General features: G+C 33.5%; 1 protein-coding gene across 1 annotated transcript; it reads left to right on the top strand.

The window, feature by feature from the left end:
* Positions 1-397: 397 nt before the first annotated feature.
* On the top strand, positions 398-20,204 carry LOC141815146 (nuclear pore complex protein NUP205-like). The gene is made up of 12 exons (XM_074703084.1): positions 398-644; positions 744-839; positions 5,196-5,270; positions 5,362-5,466; positions 5,573-5,683; positions 5,757-5,916; positions 16,273-16,352; positions 16,490-16,612; positions 16,703-16,927; positions 17,269-17,358; positions 19,337-19,480; positions 20,067-20,204. Exons 1-12 carry the CDS (start codon positions 504-506, stop codon positions 20,202-20,204), a joined length of 1,488 nt encoding a protein of 495 aa, XP_074559185.1. The 5' UTR covers positions 398-503.

The following is a 20,204-nucleotide window of genomic DNA, read 5'->3' as shown; positions in this document are numbered from 1 at the left end:
AAAACATGGGAAGATTGGCATTATATTAACATTTATCAAGAACAGATTGGTATAAGTGCAGGTATATAAAATGGTGCAAGTATATAAGTTCATGTTTATATTATATCTTAAAGTTCAAGTGTTGTAATCGAAAATTCAAGTTGAACCCGAATTGTGTGAGATAAACCGGCCCGAGCCGCGTTACTGCTGCAATTTCCGAATTAGGATTTGGGCCGAAACGGGCTTCTAGCCGTTAACTTACGAAGCATCGGTTTCAATTTGGGCTGCGCCAGCCTGGCCTGGCTCGTCCTCCGCCGCACCGCACTCCGCTCCATCGTGGTTCTCCGACAAAACAAAAAGCCCGCCCTTCGGTTCCAGCTTACTAGGGTTTCAAAACCACTGCTTCGCTAAAGCCCTCGGAGCCCTCTTTATATTTGCTCTTCTCTTCTCCGTCTCCATTCCTCCAGGCAGGGTCTCCGACAAGTTGAATCCCCTCCTCGGAGATCTCGGTCAAAGAGGAAGAGATGGTCTCACCGCACGACCTCCGGTCGACGTTCGAGGCGGCTCTTCTTGGTCCGTCTCCACCCACCCCATCCCAGCGAATCGAACTCTTGCACGCCGTCCGCTGCTCCGTCCCACTCTTCAAGTCCTTCCTCTCCTACCCCGTATTGTCTCTCTCACTACTATTGTTCCTTTTTTTTTTTCGGTCACCTTCTCTGTTTGTAATTCTTGGCCTCTTCGTCGATTGGGATTTTGGTAAGTAGGGTCCAAAGGCGTCAGACCGGGCTGAGGTTGAATCCAAAGAAGTGAGAATTCCAGGATCATCTCCGATCTTACTTGATGACACTGACGTGCAGATTGTAAGTCATAGGTCTTCCAGCGTGTTTGATTGTATGAATGCATGACTTGCTTTATTTGCATTTACTGATTACAAGAACAAGTGGGAGTTTTTTTATTGCTAAATATTTGGATTTTACATCTACAATCTGCATATAATAGATAAATCAGTATTGTTTGCAGTGGTTATTCATTGCATGATTGTGATAATCAAGTACTTAACTAATCCAGGTTACGCAACCTCTATTAAGCCAATGTTGCATCGAGAGATGCTCAATTGAAAGTTAGGTTGAAAAAAATTAAAGACAGGAAGAGTTGTAATGATTGGTGGAGAACCTGGAGTAATAACAGATGAAGAGGATGATAAGGAACTAAGGAAAAAATCACATCACGAGAGATATACAGTGGAATTGGAAGGGTTAATACAGAGATAGCCTTTGTGTTTGGAGCTGTAACCAAAAACACACACATTGACGTGACCTAAATTCTAATTTATTTGAATTGAAGGGATGTAAAAAAGGAAAACAAACACAACCAAAAATTCGAAAAAAGTTATAATCTGGCACTCTCTCATAAAGAGCACTATAAGGAGACTTGAGCTATAAGATTTTTGTGGGCAACCTATTAATAAGAAATATGGCTGTAGAAAATGCATATGGCCAAAATTTGAGAGGCATATTAGAGTGAGCCAAAAGAGAGAGATCCATTTCGACAACATGACAATTTTTATGCTCAACTCTACCATTTTGTTCTGGAGTAGAAGCACAAGACAATTGATGATGAATACCTTTGGAAGCAAAAATTTTGTGAGGGATCGAAATTCTCCACCCCAATCAAAACAAACATTTTTGATAGAAATATTAAATTAATTATGCACCATATTGTAAAAGGTAACAAAAGTGTTATATGCCTCATCTTTAGAATGCAACAAATACAACCAAGAAAATCTAGTAAAATCATCAACAATCAACATAAAATACTTATGACCAGTAACAGATGAAATAGGTGAAGGATCCCACAAGTCAGTATGAACAAGATCAAATTTATTCAGTGCATGAGAGTTTGACAAAGCAAAAGGCAGTTTATGGCTCTTAGCCAATTGACAGGGATTACAAAAATCAAGATAAATAGACTTGTTCACAGAAACATTACAAGATTTTAAAACTCAATTAACAACTTCAAAAGACGGATGACCAAGACCCAAGACGCTGGTGCTAGAGATTCGGATAGGAGGAAACAACAACATGAACTTGAAAAAGATTTGAAGACGATGTAGAAGATGAAGCAGAAGACAGTAAGGGAGGACAGGCTCGATAAAGACCACGATCAAGGATTCCCCGGAGAATAACTTTGTGTGTGACTTGATCCTTAACCAAGAAAAATGTGGAATGAAATTCAACATAAGCTTTATTATCAAAACACAAGCGAGAAACACTGATGATATTTTTAGACATGGCAGGAGTATGAAAAATATTGGATAACTTGATAGATGTAGAATAGGCAGGTAAAATTGAATTGCCAATATGTGAAATTAAAATGTTCTTACCATCACCAACCATCATACACTCAGTTCTAGTAAAAGAATTGATAGATCTAGCATATTCATATCAGGGGTGAAGTGATGAGTTGCTCCTGAATCCATATTCCCATATTCCAATTAGGATCACCCACTGTATCGGCCATAGCAATGAAACTAGACATGGCAGAGCTAGTGGCAGATGAAGGCATATCATTGGTAATAAAATTATTGAAAGCCTTTGGTTGAGGAACCGCTGATTGATAATGAAGATTTGCTCTATGATAGCAAACAAATATTTGCAGTGTATCCGAGTTTGAGACAAATTTGACAACATGGTTTTAAAGTCCGAGTGTTCTTATTCTGTGGAGATTTCTACTGGTTGTAAAACTGTATAGTCGGAGGCTTGCTTAGAAGACCATTTTGAGAGGGGTAAGATGTAGAAAATTTTGACCTAGGAGCATTTGGAGAGCTTGATGGTGTAGAAAATTGATACTATCTTGGATGAGGGTGGTTTTTACTCATGGACAAATGAGCTATATTGGTTTGAAAGGAACTCAATTGATCTGCAAAATCTTTCCTTTCTAATCTATATTCGTAGCTCAACAATAAGATATGCACTTCTTCAAGGGAGTGTCTTGTCACCACGATTTTGTATAGAAATTACAAAAGCATTGTAATCCCTTCCAAGATTAGCCAATAGATATAACAAATGATCATTGTAAGAAATAGGTTCTCCAATAGAAGCAACTTTGTTGGAAATACCTTTTAATTTCTGAATATATTCCATTGCCGAGAGACTGTCTTTTTTCAGATTCAGAAACAAACTTTTAGTTCTGCAACACAAGCAAACGATGAGGCTGAATAAATCTAATCAGGAGCTAGACAAATATTGCGTGCTGTTGAATACCCAACGATATGAGTTAAGAGTCCTTCAGTCAGAGATGGATACATCCAACTCATTATTAGATGATTGTAGTGTTGCCTGATTGTTGAGATCAAGAAATTTGGGAGGGCAAGGATGTACCATCTATAAATTCCTCTAATCCATTAGCAATCACTATATTCAGGAGCTGATTTTTCCAAATCAAATAGTTATTTTCGTCCAACTTGACAGAAAGAGGTTGATTCATCGAAGGAAGTATCGGAAGAGGATTGAGATTAGACTGAATGGGAATATGCAGAGTAGAAATTGGAATTTGATGAATCATACCAGGAGTTGTTTGTTTGGTTGATGATGTTGGAGAAACAACGACCTTTGCTGGCGATGGCAGTAGCTCAGATACCATGAAGAGCTTCTGTGAAAAGAGGTGAAAGAGAAAGCGGCGGAGTGAAAGAGGCAAAGGAGAACTTTATGTTGTATTATTGAGAGTTAGGTTTCTCTGTACAGGAGTCAGGAGATAACATATATACCAAAAGGTATATTAATACACGTGGCAACTTAAGAGAATAAAATAAAAGGATAATAACTAAAACAACTATTAGTTATTCTAAACTCTGTTATCATGCCCGTCTAACTAAGAGATAATTTTAAGAACTTTTGCATTGTGTAAAGCAGTAAAATAGAGGGTTTTGTGAACTCATTAATCATGTAAAGAAAAAATTATCCGTCTGTATTGCTTTTATCATTTTGATAGTGATGCTGGTATTTACATCAGAGATAAGCTGGTACTTTGGACTATGTTCTGTTCCAGAAATTCATTCATTTATGGTTAATTCCCATTATCAATGTCGCATAGAGTTTGACTATTAAAGTATTAGTGGACTTCTTTAGTTATGAGGTGGTTGGAAATCAACAGATCAGATAATATCTCAAAACCTTTCTTCTTCGTCAGTGTTCTTGTTTGATGGTCAACTTTTTGTTGTGTAGAACCAATATCTTTTGCTAAATGGTAGGTTAATTCCATGTAGCTGACCCCTAATATTTTGGGCTCTTGGCCCTTTGTTTATGTTCTCATGTTTTTTCTGATCGCATCAATTCCTTTTGACAGCCATTTAGTAGTCTTCAAGGTTACTCCTTGCAGTATACATGATGTTTCATTAAAGCTTCTTTAGTAAAGGCTTTTATGGTGTTCCAGGGGAAAATAACTATGTTGGAAATTAGTTGCTAATTTACTGGTTATGCTATATAACAAGTGTGAATAATTAGATAATAACACTTTGTTTCAAACAGCATGATCAACATGATTTCTTCATCAGTTCTCTAGTGATTTCCCCTTTGACATGTTCCAATTGCCATTCTGCTAGATTCTTTATTCTCCTTTCTGAAGCAACATATCAATGTCTCTTAATGTTCATGGATATTCCAAACTACAACCTATGCAATTTCATAGATGAGCCTCTAAGTGATATCATGAACTGTATCGGGGTAAATTGCTGTTTTTAGGTCATGGTAATTGATAAGTTACAACTATGCATAAATAATTTTCAATCACATAAGCCATATAATAATTTAGTATGGTCAACATCCATTTTAGAATTTTCACTAGAAGTATCTATGAAATATAACACAGATTTGCCACTTGAATTTGATTCATTCTGATAATCAGTAGGCATCACTATATCATGTATTGAGTACCTATATTGATCTGAATTACTATTTTTCCCAGTACATGATATTATAGTGGGTGTTTATCAGGCTAATTGAAATGCTTCTGTTGCATTTCTGTATATTATTCGACTATTTTTTTGTGTGGAAGCATCTCTTAAGCTATTAAATAACTATGCCTGACTATCATATTTTTTACTGTGTTCTGATATGGTATAAGTGAACTATTTTAAGTTCAAGTGTTTTTACTTTGCTCAACAATTTATTCATGTGCTTGTTTGTTAATCCATTTTGCTACTTTTTTCGTACATCTAGGCGTTGAAATTGAGTGATGATCTGAATCTTAATGAAATTGAGTGTGTTCGTTTACTTGTTGCTGCAAATTCAAAGGTAAAATATTTTAACAATTTGTTGGAAACCTTAGATAATTAGCTAGGTTTTTTGAGTATATCTAATCTGGTTTACTAATTGTGCTTGTCAGTGGGTTTTATTTGGGCGAGAACCATTGGAGATACTTCGTCTTACTGCAGGCCTCTGGTATATGGAGAGAAGGGATCTTATTGCCTCTTTGCATGCCCTCTTACGGGTACAAATATAATATTACTTTGGTCCAAGATTTTATCATATTCTAGCACACAACCTGCTTGCTTTCTTATGGTTTTAGAGCCCCTGACTTTCCTTATCAATTGCAGACAGTCATAGTTGACGAATGGCTCGATGCTGATCTTATATCTGACATTCACAAGCATCTAGAAGATATATTTAGTTCTGGCCTTGGACAACGTCTTATTTTCCTCATCAAGGTTTAAAGTGTGCAATGACATTTGCTATCTTTATTTGATGTTTATCCTTATGCTAACTTTATTTTTGCAACAGGAACTAAATCGTGAAGAATCTGCTGGTCTGGGGGGTCCTAGTGCTGAAAAATATGTGCTTGACTTTAGAGGCGCTATCATTGAACGGCGAGCAGTTGTTGCTGGAGAAAGACTGAGTTTGAGCCATTGCCTTGTGCTATCAATACTTATTCTACAAATGAGTAAGGAATACATCGAGTTTTTTTGGCAATATATATATATATATATATATATATATATATATATATATATATATATATATATATATATATATATATATATATGTTGTTATTAATTTTTGACCTCTCATGCTATAGGATTATCTAGTGGTAGTTATCTCTTAATTTCTTATTACTGACTAAAAATAATATTCTTGATGTCACAATGGTGCTTACTTTGTTTTATGGTCATTTGTTTTTGTTTATTGCTTTCTCCCTTGTTTCAAGATCATTGAACCCATGTTTGTCAGATTGCTCTGTAGATAATCTAATTGACTATGTTCTGTATTTGATAATGAAGGTTTTGGTTAGTTTATATATTCTTGTGTAAAAACTATGATTCCTTTTTCTTTCTTCAACATGGTAATCCTACTTGCTTATTTGCTGTTTGAGATATTTTCAATGTTGATATGATAAGATCTCATAATTTCTATTTTACTTAAATTCTTGGCTAGTCATCTTGAACTAGGTGATTGTTTGGCGGTGACAAATTGTGATAGTCATTAGCCCATTTTGTCTTGTAGGGGATTTTGGTAGGTTAAAATTTAACAGAAACTTGCTAAGATATGGTAGTTGAACATGTCTTTTGTAGTGTACTCCTATAATGGGTTATGTTGTTATTAGTAAATAGGGGTGATTATTTCTTATGGGATCCACCCCCTTTACTTTCATATTTGTATTATAGATGAGTAAGGAATATTATTTATAGACTTATACAGTACATATTTACATATGATCTCATAGCATTTCCCTCTAGCTAGTTCAAATATATTATACAAACCTAGCTTATTAAGAATATATTCAACTCTAGATCCTTTTAATGGTTTGATTGACAAATGTGCTAATTGATCGTTAGAAGTTTGACTATATAGTTTATCCTCTCATGAAACACAAGATTTGAAGCTATATGCATTGCTACTTGATAGTCACACTAAAGTTTCATTTGCTTTGTAGAGGCATATCTCAGATCAGTCATCAGATGCTTAACCGAAATGATAGCTTGCTCTTTCGGAAAATAAGTTTACTTAGGAGAACACAATAGTCTGATGTAGATTGTTGTCTATCTGTAAGAGAACAATGGCCAATTTACATCGAGTGCCCCACAGTTTGAATGACTTTGATCATATATATATCTGGAGCACTCTTTAGATAATGTAGAATGGTGGTAGCTGCCACTCTGTTTTTATGACTTGGATTATTTAGAAATTGAGAAATTGACCAATAATACTAATAACAAATGAGATGTTAAGGCTCTGATTGTGATATACCTTAGTTCCCTACCGCTTTTTGCATTTCTTAAGAGTAGCGGCTCCCCTTATTTTGGTTCTAATATGATATTAGAATATGTGAGACTATTGTTTTAATCCTTAACATGCCAACCTTTTCAAGCATATCGAGTATATACTTTTGTGAACTGTCTATCTCTCTCCTTGAGCAAGCAACTTCTATTACTTAGGATTAACCAAGTTGTGTAGAAATTCTAATGAAGATAAATTTTCAATTGTGCAATTTTGGTGGAATCATCACCTAATGCCATTCACGTAAGACAATATATAGAATATATATTGTTGATTGTGAGATGAGGTAGAAAATAGAATGATATGTACCACTATTGGTCATATGGTATTGAACAAGAGTAGATGAAGAGTAGAGATAAAGTTTCCAAACCAAGCTCTTTGACTTTTTTTATGCGCATAATAGTTTCTTTAGCTGAGCAACAAACCCTTGGAGGTTACACTATATAGACATGCACTAAAGGAAAACCATGAAGGAATACATTTTTGATGTTAAACTCAAGAAACGGTTAAAAGACAATAGCAATGGAGAGAAAGAGTTGAACTGAAGTTAATCGTTGCCACTGGAAAACTTATCAAAATAATCAATAACATAAATTTAGGCCTAGTCTTTTGCCACTAGGCAGGGTTTAAGCTAATTAATAATGCCATTTGGCAAACATTCAATGAGAAAACCCATATGCAGCAGGAGAGAGCGATCATGGAGAGGAATTGGTTTCTAAGTGTCATTACTATGTAAGACATCCATCTTGTCCACTATATGTTGCCTTCATCCAAATCTGAGGTGCCTTTGAGATGTTTCTATAAATTTATTGTGAAGATAAACAACAAACAAAGATAAAGTTTCTGGGCAATGATAAGGCATAGGATATAAAATGAGAAAGTCTATATGAGGTAGAACGCTTATGAGTACCCTTGCAAAGCAATATGAATGTCCAAATCAGAGGTGAGATTGTGATTATTGCTGGTGGTTGAAGGGCAGGAAAATCTTGAGGATTTGTTAAAACATTTTCGTATCATGGATGTGGACATCAACTAATCAGTAGGTGAGACATCAACTAATCAGGTGGTGGGAATTCCCCATCTCAAGTGGGTAAGGAAGAATAGTGATCTAGGAGGAAGAATAGTGATCTAGAGCACAAAGAGTCTTTGGAGGGTAACAAGTTTAGCCTTTTTAAAGACGTGAATAATTAAGAAAAATGCACTTTAGATATCTTGAAAATAACTTATCATAGTCAGAGGACACAAGATGAAAAACATAAGTAAATCCAAGAGAATCATGGTGAAAGAGAATGGATAATGTCTTGGATAAAGAGAACAGTGAATGAGATATGACAATGAAGAGTGGAGGATGCCATACAATTAACAAGATAATATGCAATGAGAATAACATCACATAGAATGAAAGGGGCACATGTGTATCACATAATAGAGTCCTAGCATAGATATCTGTTTTTTTTGGTTTTGCAATGATATTTTGCTTAAGTGTGTGGGGATATGAAGATTGATGAGGGACACCATAGCTTGATAGGAATGCCGGTAAAGATTTAAAAAAAAGTATTATTTGGTATTATCAGCACATAGATTCTTGATAAAGATAAAGGGCAATTTGGTGCATGAAGCTCCCGTTAATGTGGAATTCCAGAGAAGAGTCGGATCACATTAAATTTGTTATACACAGCCTTATCTTGCATTACAAGAGGTGTTTCTGCAACTCGAACTTGTGACCACAAAGCAACAACTTTACCGTTGCACTAATGCTCCCCTTCAGAACCTTGATAAAGATGCCAACTAATTTTTAATTTCATCATAAAAGAAAAAAAATTGAAAAAAGGTCCATAATGCTCTTCCATTAGAAAAGAGTGTTATTCTAGAATTATTGAATGGTTCAAAATATTTAAAGGCACAGTAGGGTTGATACGACTTGGTTCCAAATATCTGAATAAACTAAAGCAAAAGGTTTAGGAGCACATTTACGGACACTTCTAGTTGGGGACTTAATATGTCTAATCTAATTGATAAGACTTACATTCAAGAGTCTGAACACTAGAAAGACTAGGGACCATTTGCTTCAAGACTTAAAGGGCAAGATGACCCAAGTGATTATGCAATTGGAGAGAACATGTAGACAAAATAGTTGATGATAATGAAGGCACATACAATTCAATTGGTAAACCCTCGAGACTCATGTCCTCTATCGATCACCTTGTCCGTCCATAAAAAACAATGACGTAATTTGAAGATCTACTAAGGTTATTAGTAGGTAATAAACTCAGTGGAAATTCATAAATATATATAAGATAGAAGATAAAAGAACTAAGGATGAAAGTGACATATCTTTAATGCCCGTAACTCAGTGAGACCTATTAGCTATTGTAGCACTGGTAAATCCGTGTGTTGTTTGCAAGATCTGGATATGACTGGAATTAGCTAGTCTTGGTTGGAGATCAGTTGGGAATGTACTAACAAAATGAATTTTTGTATTAAGTTTGTTAGATACCAAAACTTTGTTAGCCACCAAAACACAGTGTCAACTAACATTCAGTCACTATTCTAGTATTGTATCTAAAAATTATTTTTCAACGATAAAGTAGTGGAATAATATAAATTAATAGTATTGAAGTAGAATTAGGTAAGCATGGTTTTTTGGAAACCTACAGAAGATAGGATACGATATAATCATGTGTTTTGGGCATTTATGGAATGTTCTACAATTTCTGTTTTTGTGCTATGAACATTATCTATATCATTTGTTGGCAAATACTTACACAAATGCTTTAAGTATTCTGCGTTGTTTTTTGGATAAGTTTGTCTGCATACAAACTATCGAGTATGTATCGAAGATAACATTTATTTGTTTTCACAATTTTTTCCTTTTCCAAAAAAAGAATTTGAAAAGTCAAAAGAGAAATAGAAGAAATATCAGTATCTTTTTTTTCCACTTCTCTATATATTAATATTTAGTATTTCATACAAGGATGCCTTATCTTTAGCTTATAGAAGAAAAATTTATAAATATATTGGAAAATAAAGAGTTACTAAGACTTTGCTTATTTCGCTAAAAATACTTTTGAGTTTTTACTATTTGGTGCAATAGGAAATGATAATGAAATTTATTTTAGTCAACAAAAAATTTTCTTTTGCTGACGGTCATTGTTTTATGGAAAATGACTTCCTTTGGAAAAAAAGTGAAAACATTTCCTTTGCTCCCCACAAGCCTTTCATTTTATCAATAAATTTCTATACGTCATTTAGTATTTGCCATTGTTCATCGATGGAACTAGTTAGTATAAGTGGACGATCGAGCTAAGTGGTCTAGGTAGTTCGGAAGAGTTAATCAGGCTGGTATTCGATCCAACCAAGTTATTTAATTAAGTGGGTTAGGTTTGTTAGGCCAGTGGACCAAGGTGGCTTATCTAGTTGAGTGTGTTGGTTGAGCTAGTTGAGCTAGTTGGGTTAGCAAGGGTGGGAGGGTGGTGGTGGGCCAATGAGGCTAGGGCTGATCAATCCAATTGTTCTAACTAGGCTCGTCAGGTTGGGCTGGTTGAGTGTGTTGGTCGAGCTAGTTGGGTTAGCAAGGGTGGGAGGGTGGTGGTGGGCCAATGAGGCTAGGGCCGATCAATTCAATTGGTCTAGCTAGGCTCGTCAGGTAGGGCTGGGTGGTCTAGGCAAATCGGTTGCTTTGGGTGGGTCACACATGTTGGGTTTATTGGATTGAATTGATCTTTCGAAAAAGGAAAAATAATTTCTTATGTGTGCACCAATTCTAAAAAATATTCCTAACTAATTTTAGTAACACATCCGCTTAGTTGAAAATAATTTATTTCCTAGAAAATATTTTCCATAAGCAAACTATTTTCTTGCATAGAAATGGAGCTTAATAAACTAATCCACTAAGTTTCTTGAATCTATTATCTGCAACAAAAGAGATTGTGAAAATATATTTTGGATCAAGGTGAGCAATTGATAAGTTGTGGAGCCTTTGGAGTCATGTACAATTATGAATTATCATATTTTTGTTGTCTATGGTACAATTAGGCCATTATTATGGATTTGTGGGATGTTTGCAAATAACACATCAACATTTGTGTAGTAATAGATTTGAGATAAATGAGTGGGTGGGCGGGTTTGCTAAATATTTAAAGGCATTACTCCTAGGTAGAAATTAAGTATAACTCCAACAAAAAATGCATGAGAATGAGTTAAACTTAAAAGGATATACATGTTTGTAAAAGTGATCTATATATATTTTATAGTTAGACAAATTAAATACTAAAGGTGTGAAGGTTAAAATTAAAACCCTATTAAACATGTCTAATATTTACTAAGAAGATCTAGTATATGTAGGCATTTTGACTTGAAAAATAAAATAATTCTTATTGATCCTTGACATGAGTATTATATAAAAAATATTTGCCAAGAGTTCAAGAAATATATCATTTTAGAGAATAAATAAAGAAGATCTTGAATTAGACTAAAAAGAAAAATAAAGAGGATTAGAATATAAAAGAGAAATTAAGAATTGATATTATAATAAGCAAAAAGGGTAGGAAAGCATGTCAAGCATTATTTTATTAAGTATTTTCATTAATCTTTAACATATGATTTAGAAGAGAACTCATTGAAATAAAAAAACTAAATTTACTAAAAATAAGCTGGTTGAAATTAATTAATCCATTTTGAGATTCAATTTATTATTATTTTATTTTATTTTCATTTGAGCATATTATATTTTGTTGGAGTCCTTTTAAAGCCTCTACATGTAATGACGATGTGCATAACATCCGCTTAGGGTCACATAAGGATTAGATACTTCTTGGCAATATTCATTTTATTATATCAATTTTGATGCATAGACAAATATTATGTATGGATATCCATCAAGCTATTGCTTTAATGCCAAATTGTTCCTCGGAAGGAATGCTTTGTAGGGTTCGACTATGATGTCTTGACAAGGATCGTTACATCTCTATGTGAACTTGGGTATAGTGATAAATATACAATAGTTCTCATACCATAGGTTGAATATAAATAGATATAATAGGAATATCGATTGTCTTAGATTTGGAATATACAACGTAGGAACGACAAAACAATGGAGATTGTAGATATAATGATTAGAGGAAAAATTAATATTTTATGTGTACAAAAGACCAAATGGGTAGGGGAGAAGACTGTAGAAAACTTAGGTTTTAAGTTATGGTACACATGAAATATTAAAATGAGAAATGGAGTAGGTATTGTTGTAGACAATTTATTAAAGGACGAAGTAGTAGGAGTGCTTAGGACGGAGATAAAAATTATTAATATAATTAACATTTATGCATCTCAAGTAGAATTAAATAAAGATACTAAACATAGGTTTTGGAAGATCTAGATGAGTTAGTATGAAAAATTATGACACATGAGATGATTTTCATCTTGAGGAGATCGAAATGGGCATGTAAAGTAAGAAATGAAGAATATAATAAGGTGCATGAGGTTATGATTTTGGAACAAGAAATGAAGAAAGAAAAATTATATTGGATTTGGCGATAGTATATTAATTTATAATAGCTAATACATTTTTCAAGAAAAGAGAACACTTGGTTACATTTAAAAGTGAGAACAATAAGTCGCAAATTAACTTTCTTATGGTCAGGAAGGAGGATAAAAAGATTCGTAAATATTGTAGGGTTATTCCTAGAGAAAACTTAACCACCCAATATAAGTTAGTGGTATTAGATACACCTTAAACATAATTTCAGTAGAAGAAAAATGTGTATGATTCTTAGGATCAAGTGATACATTTAAAGGATGGGAAATAAAATATCTTTAAGGAGAGGGTAGAAGCATAATTATTAGGAGAAATAGATGGTGACACGATTACAACATGTATAAAATGTTAAATTTAAAAGAAGTTGCCAAAAGTGTACTCGGTTAGTCAAAATGATAGACACCACTAAATAAAAAATGTTGGTGGTGGACTGAAAAAGTACAAGGAAAATTGAAGTAAAAATAGAACAATTTATAAATTACTGTACACTTGTAAGAATGATTAAAATTTTAAAAAGTATGTGGTAGCAAAAAAGGGGGCCGAGAAAGTAGTAAGTGAAGTTAAAAATAAAACTTTCGAATGCTTGTATTGATAATTGATACAAAAGAAGAGGAAAGAGATATCTATAGAATAATTAAGGTGAGAAAGAAAAAACAACGATTTTATCCAAATAAGATGGATTAAAGATGAATCCAAGTGAAAGATGCGGAAATAGAGGAGCGATGGAAGATGTATTCTTATAACTTTTTAATGAAGGGTTAGGTTTCTATCTTAGCTTAAGAAATTTAAGTAGGTTAGAGGAATATAAAAATTTAAATTCTTTTAATAATTCAAATTTCAAAAGTAGAACAGACGCTAAATGAGATGGAAAATGAAAAAGTGATTAGATTAGATGATATTCCAATAGAGGTATAAAAGTGGTTGGGTAAGTAGGGTATTGAATGTTTGACAAAGTTAATTAAGTTGATATTGAAAATAAAGAAAATGCTTGATCTATGGAAGTTAAAGATAAGTACTTTCGTTTCTTGTATAAAAAGAGGACTCCTACAAAATTATGTGAATTATTGCGGCATTAAGCTAATGAGTGATACAATGAAATTTTAGAAAAAAGTGATAAAGAAAAGATTAAGGAGACCAAGATGATCGAAAATCAATTTATTATCATGCTTGAAAAGTCAACGATAGAAGCTATACATCTTTTTAGATAGCTGTTTGAAAAATATCAAAAAAAGAAGTAAGATTTACACGTGATATTCATTGACATAGAAAAAGCTTTTAATAGAGTTCTGAGGGAAATTATATGGAGAATTTTACGAAAAAAGTATTAGCATATTATATATTGAGATAATTAAGGATATGCATGATGGTCTTATAACAAGTGTGAAGGCTTTAGGCGAATTAATCGGAACATTTCTTTTAAAAATAGGGTTACATCAAAGATGAGCTCTAATTCTATATATTTTTACATTAGTTTTGGATGAACTCGCTGGGCACATTTAAGATAAATTATTGTAGTGTATGTTGTTTGTAGATGATATTGTTTTGATCGATAAGATTTGTGAAGAAGTAAATGTTAAACTCGAATCTTGGTGGGTAACATTGGAAGTTAAAGTTTAAGTTAGTAGAGTAAAAGCAAAATATATGAAATTTAAGTAGTAACAGTAGACGTAACAATACAATTGTTAAGATAAGAGATGACGAGTTATTGTAATTGAAAGTTTTGAATATCTAGGATCGGTTTTGCAAAAGAATGGTGGGGTTGAAAGAAGTTTTACATATGATATAAGGAGGATGGTTGAAATGGAGAAGGGTGTCTGATGTTATCATAAGGGACTGCTAAAGCTTAAAGCGAAGTTTTATAAAATGACAGTTAGACCTTCTATGCTATATGAAGCTGAATGCTAAGCTATAAAGTGAGTACATGAGCAAAAAATACGAGTCGTAGAGATGAGAATGTTAAGGTGACTATAAACATATTATGATGGATAAATAAGAAATAAGAATATTAAAGAAAAAGTTGAAGTTGCACATATTGAGGCAAAACTTTGAAGGATGTGTTTAAAATGATATAGATATGTACTTTGATGATTAATAAATTCCCGATTATGCAATGTGAGACCTTGATTAATACACACATTAATCCAGAAAGAGAGAAACCAAAGAACGTTTGGTTAGTAATGATAAAATATTATATAATTCATTTAAATATAGATGATATAGTAGAGGATCGAGACCAATGGTGTAAGAGGATCTATATAACCAATTCTACTTAATGGGATAAAAGCTTGGTTATTGTTGTTAGGGCTATAAATGAATCTAATATTCACAAGTAAGGTCGGTGTTGAGTTTGGCAAGAGTTTGTTTTTGTTCGTTCAAAATACACAATGTCAATTAAATGAAGAAGTTTGAACAATTCATTATATTAAATGAACAAGTTTGAACACATATGTGTCTAACTCGTTAATGTTGATGAACAAAGTTTGTGAACTATTCGTGAACAATGTTCATGAATGATCTCCATGAATAAAGTTTGTGAACCATGTATATCAATAAAATTCTTATCAAACTTGCAAATAAATAAAAAAAATCTCAAAATGAACTAACAAACTTATAATATTAAGTTCACTAATCAACCAACCAAGCTTTAGAAATGTAAAAGTTTCAAACAAACTCGAATTGAGAGTTCGATAACATCTAAACGAATTAAGCTCAAGCCAAGCTTGAACTAAGTTCAAACTCATAAAAAAGAAACTAAGCCAAGCCAACGACTTGGTTCATTTTAGGTTCGACTTGATTTGACTTTGTTACCTTATCAAACAAGTTTGTGCAACCCAGTGCTTGTCTTGGCTTATTTACCGCCCTAGTCATTGTTTAATTTTGATGCATAGACAAACAAGAAGCTTATTCTATCTATTTCTTTGGCCAACATTTTAATTACTACGTCAGGTGGATAACATGTGTTGTCACATGTTATTGCTTCAGCCCCTTACTCTTCAAGCTTTAAGTCCATAGATTGCTGGTCCAAGATGCACCTTCTACCTCTTGATTTAAAGATGCTGAAGGACATGTGAAATCTTCCTTTGTTTCTCCAAACTCCCAAATTGAACCATAATGCCACTGAAACCTGGGGCAGCAGGTGAGTCTCTAACCAGAATGTGAAAGTTGCTTGTCGAAGTTACTTGTGGAACAATGGAAGCCCTCTCTTCGTTTGTGGTTTGTGTAAATTTCACATGCTGGTCAGTGGATGGAACAAAAATTTCGAACCTTGTCTAGAAGATCTTCAATAATCTTTCACATAAATATAGAGTTCAATTTGGATAAATCTACTTACCCTATCCAATAGTTGGTATTCATGCCTTGTCTTGTAGGTACACAACCTTATATAGATTCTCAAGGGATAATGTCCTAAGTTTACCTTTAAACCCAATGTGTGAATTTTTGTCATTCTATGTGACGACCTATGTTCTTGTTTTTGTTCATTGATTGCAGCGCCAAAGGATGTAAAAGATGTGTTTTCAATTTTGAAGGATTGCTGTGCTGAAGCTAATCGTAGCACTACACATCTTCAGGTTTTGAGCAAAACTTTGATTTTTTTGCTGAATTAATACTTATAGATATCTTATTTCTTCATCGCCACATGTGGGTCTCTTTAATCCAGGATACCAATACGTAATATGATGCTTTTTTTTTGTTTTTGTTTTTGCAGATCACATTCAGTCTTCTTTTTACTCTTATTATTAGCCTTATCACAGATGCACTCAACACAGCCCCTGAGAAACCCTCCAAGTTGTCCAATGACTCATCATTTAGACATGAATTTCACGATCTGGTTAGCAAATATAGTCATGGGTTTGCTTCTTACTGTTTTCTCATTTATCTACATGTATACTAACTGGTTTTATCACTCTTACTATTGTAGGTAATGGCTCCTATTAATGATCCAAATGTTGAGGGTTTCACAGACTGTGTTAGATTTGGATGGATGATACATGTGATGATAGTTCAAGAAAGAAGTAACTCAAGAGCCACTTTGGGTTCATTACCTAATGATTTGGCTGATTTTCACTCCTGCTTGGAGCATGTTTGTTCCCACAATGTTTTCCGATTTTTTCTTTCTGGAGTTCTCCAAACAGCTGCATACCAGGTTTATGTTCTAATCACTCTGTTTTCCTGAACTCAGCACAATAAGGTTTGCAAGCAACATAATTATATATTACCTCCTTTAATGGATCTATGTTTCACTAATCTTGGAAGTTTTTCTCTTTGGTTCTATTATTGTAGTGGTTTTCTTAAAATGTTGCATGCTTGTTTTGTTCTTGGTTTTACTTGATCTTATTATCTTGTTCAAGACCTCTGTTTTGTTTCTGTTATATATGAATGCTTTACAAAGTCTATCGGAATCAATTCATTATATATGTATTTGCCTTTTCCTATTTCTATTGATGCTTTTCAGAAATATGCTGATCTTTCAATTTGTTACCACAGAACCAGGATGAGCATATAATCTACATGTACAATGGTTATCTGCATAAGTTGATGATGTGCTTTCTTTCATATCCTCTTTCTAGGGACAAGGTCAGTACTACTTTTATTTGCTTTTAGCTGTATTATCTATTAGCTTTCAGACTGTATAGGTTATTGTTAACTTTTTTGCACATTGTATGTTAATCTGTACGAGGCATAATAAAAAAATCAAGTCAACAAAACAATTAATTTATGTTTAGCAGTGTATTCACATAGGATGCAGCTTTCTGTGTGTTCAATAGGCAATTGTGCATAAAAGAGTTTATAATAAAATTAAAACAATTCTCTTGACAAGGAGGGTAAGGGACTTGGGAATATATGAAGACTTAATTGCAGATTTGTTCCTTTGGTTACCTTTCTTCATTGAAAAAGAATGCAACACAATTTTTGTTTGCAATGTTTTTGAACTTCAATTATGTAAAGGAACAAGGTTTAAAATGTTGAACCGTGCCGAGGTTTTAGTTTATGATTGGAACCATACAATTTCTGTACCATATTGTGCCATGTTGAAATGGATTTTGGTATTTTTTTCAATATAAAATAAATTAATGTGAAAGCATTTATGGACTTGGTAAAGTGCCATGTGGATCCCTGCCAGCAATTTAATTCTGGGAGAATGAAAATTTAGTGGGTGCTAGATTTGGTACAAATTGTGCTCGTGAAATTGTAGATGTGATAGATTTGCAAAAAAAAAAAAAAAAACCAGCTTTTAGCTAGAAACATCTAAAGTTTTGGCTAGAACAATCAATTAACCTATAGTTTCAACATACTTAGGTGGCATGGTATGGACAAAGAACAATTTGGGGAGAAGCATAGTTTAATGAAACTGTAGCTGCTTCTTTGATTGGGATTTTCAGTAGCTAGCAAATGAAGGAAAATATGTTTATTTTTTGGTTTTTTAGAGTTCTACCTCATGAGCAAAGGGAGTAGGAGGATTAGTGGACAGCTTCAGATGTGAAAATTATTCCAAATTCTGAAACATGCTATTATTGTTTTTTAAGTGAACAATTTCACATAACTATTGAAAAAAAAAGATTCATTCAATATTTTAAGGAATTACTATAGGTCAATTGTGGAAGGTTGCTCTCCATGAACACAGCCCCATTATTTGATTGATTACAGACTTCGCTTTTTTATGTTTTAAAACATCATTGGATAATGTTTTTTTTTTTCCTAATTCCAGCTGACGTGGGAGTCAGGAGACAACTATAGCTAGTTTGACCATAAGAAATTTCTCTACTGCATGTCTCATATGCTGTCGTAAGTCTTAAAGTTAATCACTCGTTGCATTCTCTAGTGGGCTTCTATAACTGTATTAAATCACTCCCTTTGAAATAGTCCGTGGTGTGGTTATGGAGAGTTTGTTTTTGTTAGGTTTTTATGCCATTTAGCAGGAAACACTTGTGAAATGTCTTAAGCAGCACAACATGGTATTTGCTTCAAATTCCTGATTCTGAACTTGCTAAATATATAATACATCGATTTATTCATCTTAATATCAAATAGTAATGTTCTTTTTTGGCATCAGGAAATATAACAAGTTAAATTGTGGGAGAAGGAAAATAAATTGATGCAGTTCATAATTTTTTCACATACAACATCAATGACATTGATAACCAGTAGAAGCTTTCTGATTAAATTTGGTGCAAGAAGATCAATAGTTCTTTTTAAAATTAGAAGAGTTAAATTTAATTTGCTCGATCAGCCTTGAGAATGCCAATCCTTTCACACTTGAGCTTTAACTTTGTGGTGGCTGTAGTAAGATTTCAGACAATTTTTCTTTGCTATTCTCGTGTGTGAATCTTGAATTGATGTTTGTGCTAGCAGTTTTTTTATCTTTTGATTTTCAATACTAACATCAGAGTCCATTTGAATGAACATTGGTTTAGCTGGTTATGGTATTATGATGGTCTTAAATAGGTGGAATAATTAAGTTTTTTTTTTCATTCATACTGTTTTTTTATTAAATTCACAATATCCACTTTAGATCACAAGTTTGATATTAACCACGGTGCTTATTCCGGTCTAGGTGAAAGATATGAAGGATAAAGCTATGAGTACCATTAGCCCATATCTCTTGTCTGGAGATAAAACTCTTAGCAGTAAGCAAGCTTCGGATATTGGTTATGAGCCATTTGTATCACTTTTAGAATTCATCAGCGAAATATATCAGGTATTTTTATTCTTTTTCTTGTTTAATGTTAGTCTATCTTACCAGATTTGATTGTGCTTTCCAAAATTGCTAAGATTCTAAATAAAAAGGGGTAGTCACTCCTGCTAGTGTGGGGTCCTGGGAAGAGTCAGATTATATTGGATCTGTTGTACTCAGTCTTTGCATTTTGCGAGAGGTTGTTTTCGGGACTCAAACCCGTGATCTCAAGGTCACATAACAATTTTACTGTTGTGCCAAAGCTCTTCTTCAAAATATAATAGATTAATTTCTCTTTTTTTTTCTTCTATTGTCACCTTGATGGATGCATGTTCTCGAATGAACTTCTGTTGACATGCCTGGGTCGAACTTTACCACAAACTGGCAGAACTCATTGTAGCAAACAACTAATTATGTTTCTTTTTGGCCTATAGCCTTGATCATCAAGGAACTGTAAAGACATTGATAGCTTTATTTCTTTTTGGAAGGTGAATATGTAGGTGGAATCGATGAGTTTCTTCTATTAAGCCCTTTTTCTGCACATACCACTACTTCCACTCTTCCTGTATTGTTTCCTATTTGGTTTTTTCCTTCTGTTTTCTTCATGTAGAAAATACGTTGTCAGGATCTGGATTTGCAACCTATAAGCCATCCCAATTTCCTGGTAAAGAAAAATACAATTGCAATTGTGGTAGCCTATATTGACTTGTATTTCAATCTATTGTGCATGCGCTTTGTTTCTGCATAG

Source organism: Curcuma longa, chromosome 21, assembly GCF_044706935.1.
Source record: "Curcuma longa cultivar G26 ecotype Majalengka, Jawa Barat chromosome 21, ITB_CL_G26_1.1, whole genome shotgun sequence".
NCBI classification, from domain to species: domain Eukaryota; kingdom Viridiplantae; phylum Streptophyta; class Magnoliopsida; order Zingiberales; family Zingiberaceae; genus Curcuma; species Curcuma longa.
Note: the sequence above shows the minus strand (reverse complement) of the source record. Positions and strands in the feature narration are given on the sequence as shown.

What these genes read in the sequence shown, in the direction of transcription:
- LOC141815146 (XM_074703084.1), top strand. Translation starts at nt 504, where the DNA reads ATGGTCTCACCGCACGACCTCCGGTCGACGTTCGAGGCGGCTCTTCTT. An exon ending in TCCAAACAGCTGCATACCAG is followed by an intron (nt 16,928 to 17,268) that starts GTTTATGTTCTA and finishes TTGTTACCACAG; the next exon opens with AACCAGGATGAGCATATAAT. An exon ending in TCATCAGCGAAATATATCAG is followed by an intron (nt 19,481 to 20,066) that starts GTATTTTTATTC and finishes TTCTTCATGTAG; the next exon opens with AAAATACGTTGTCAGGATCT.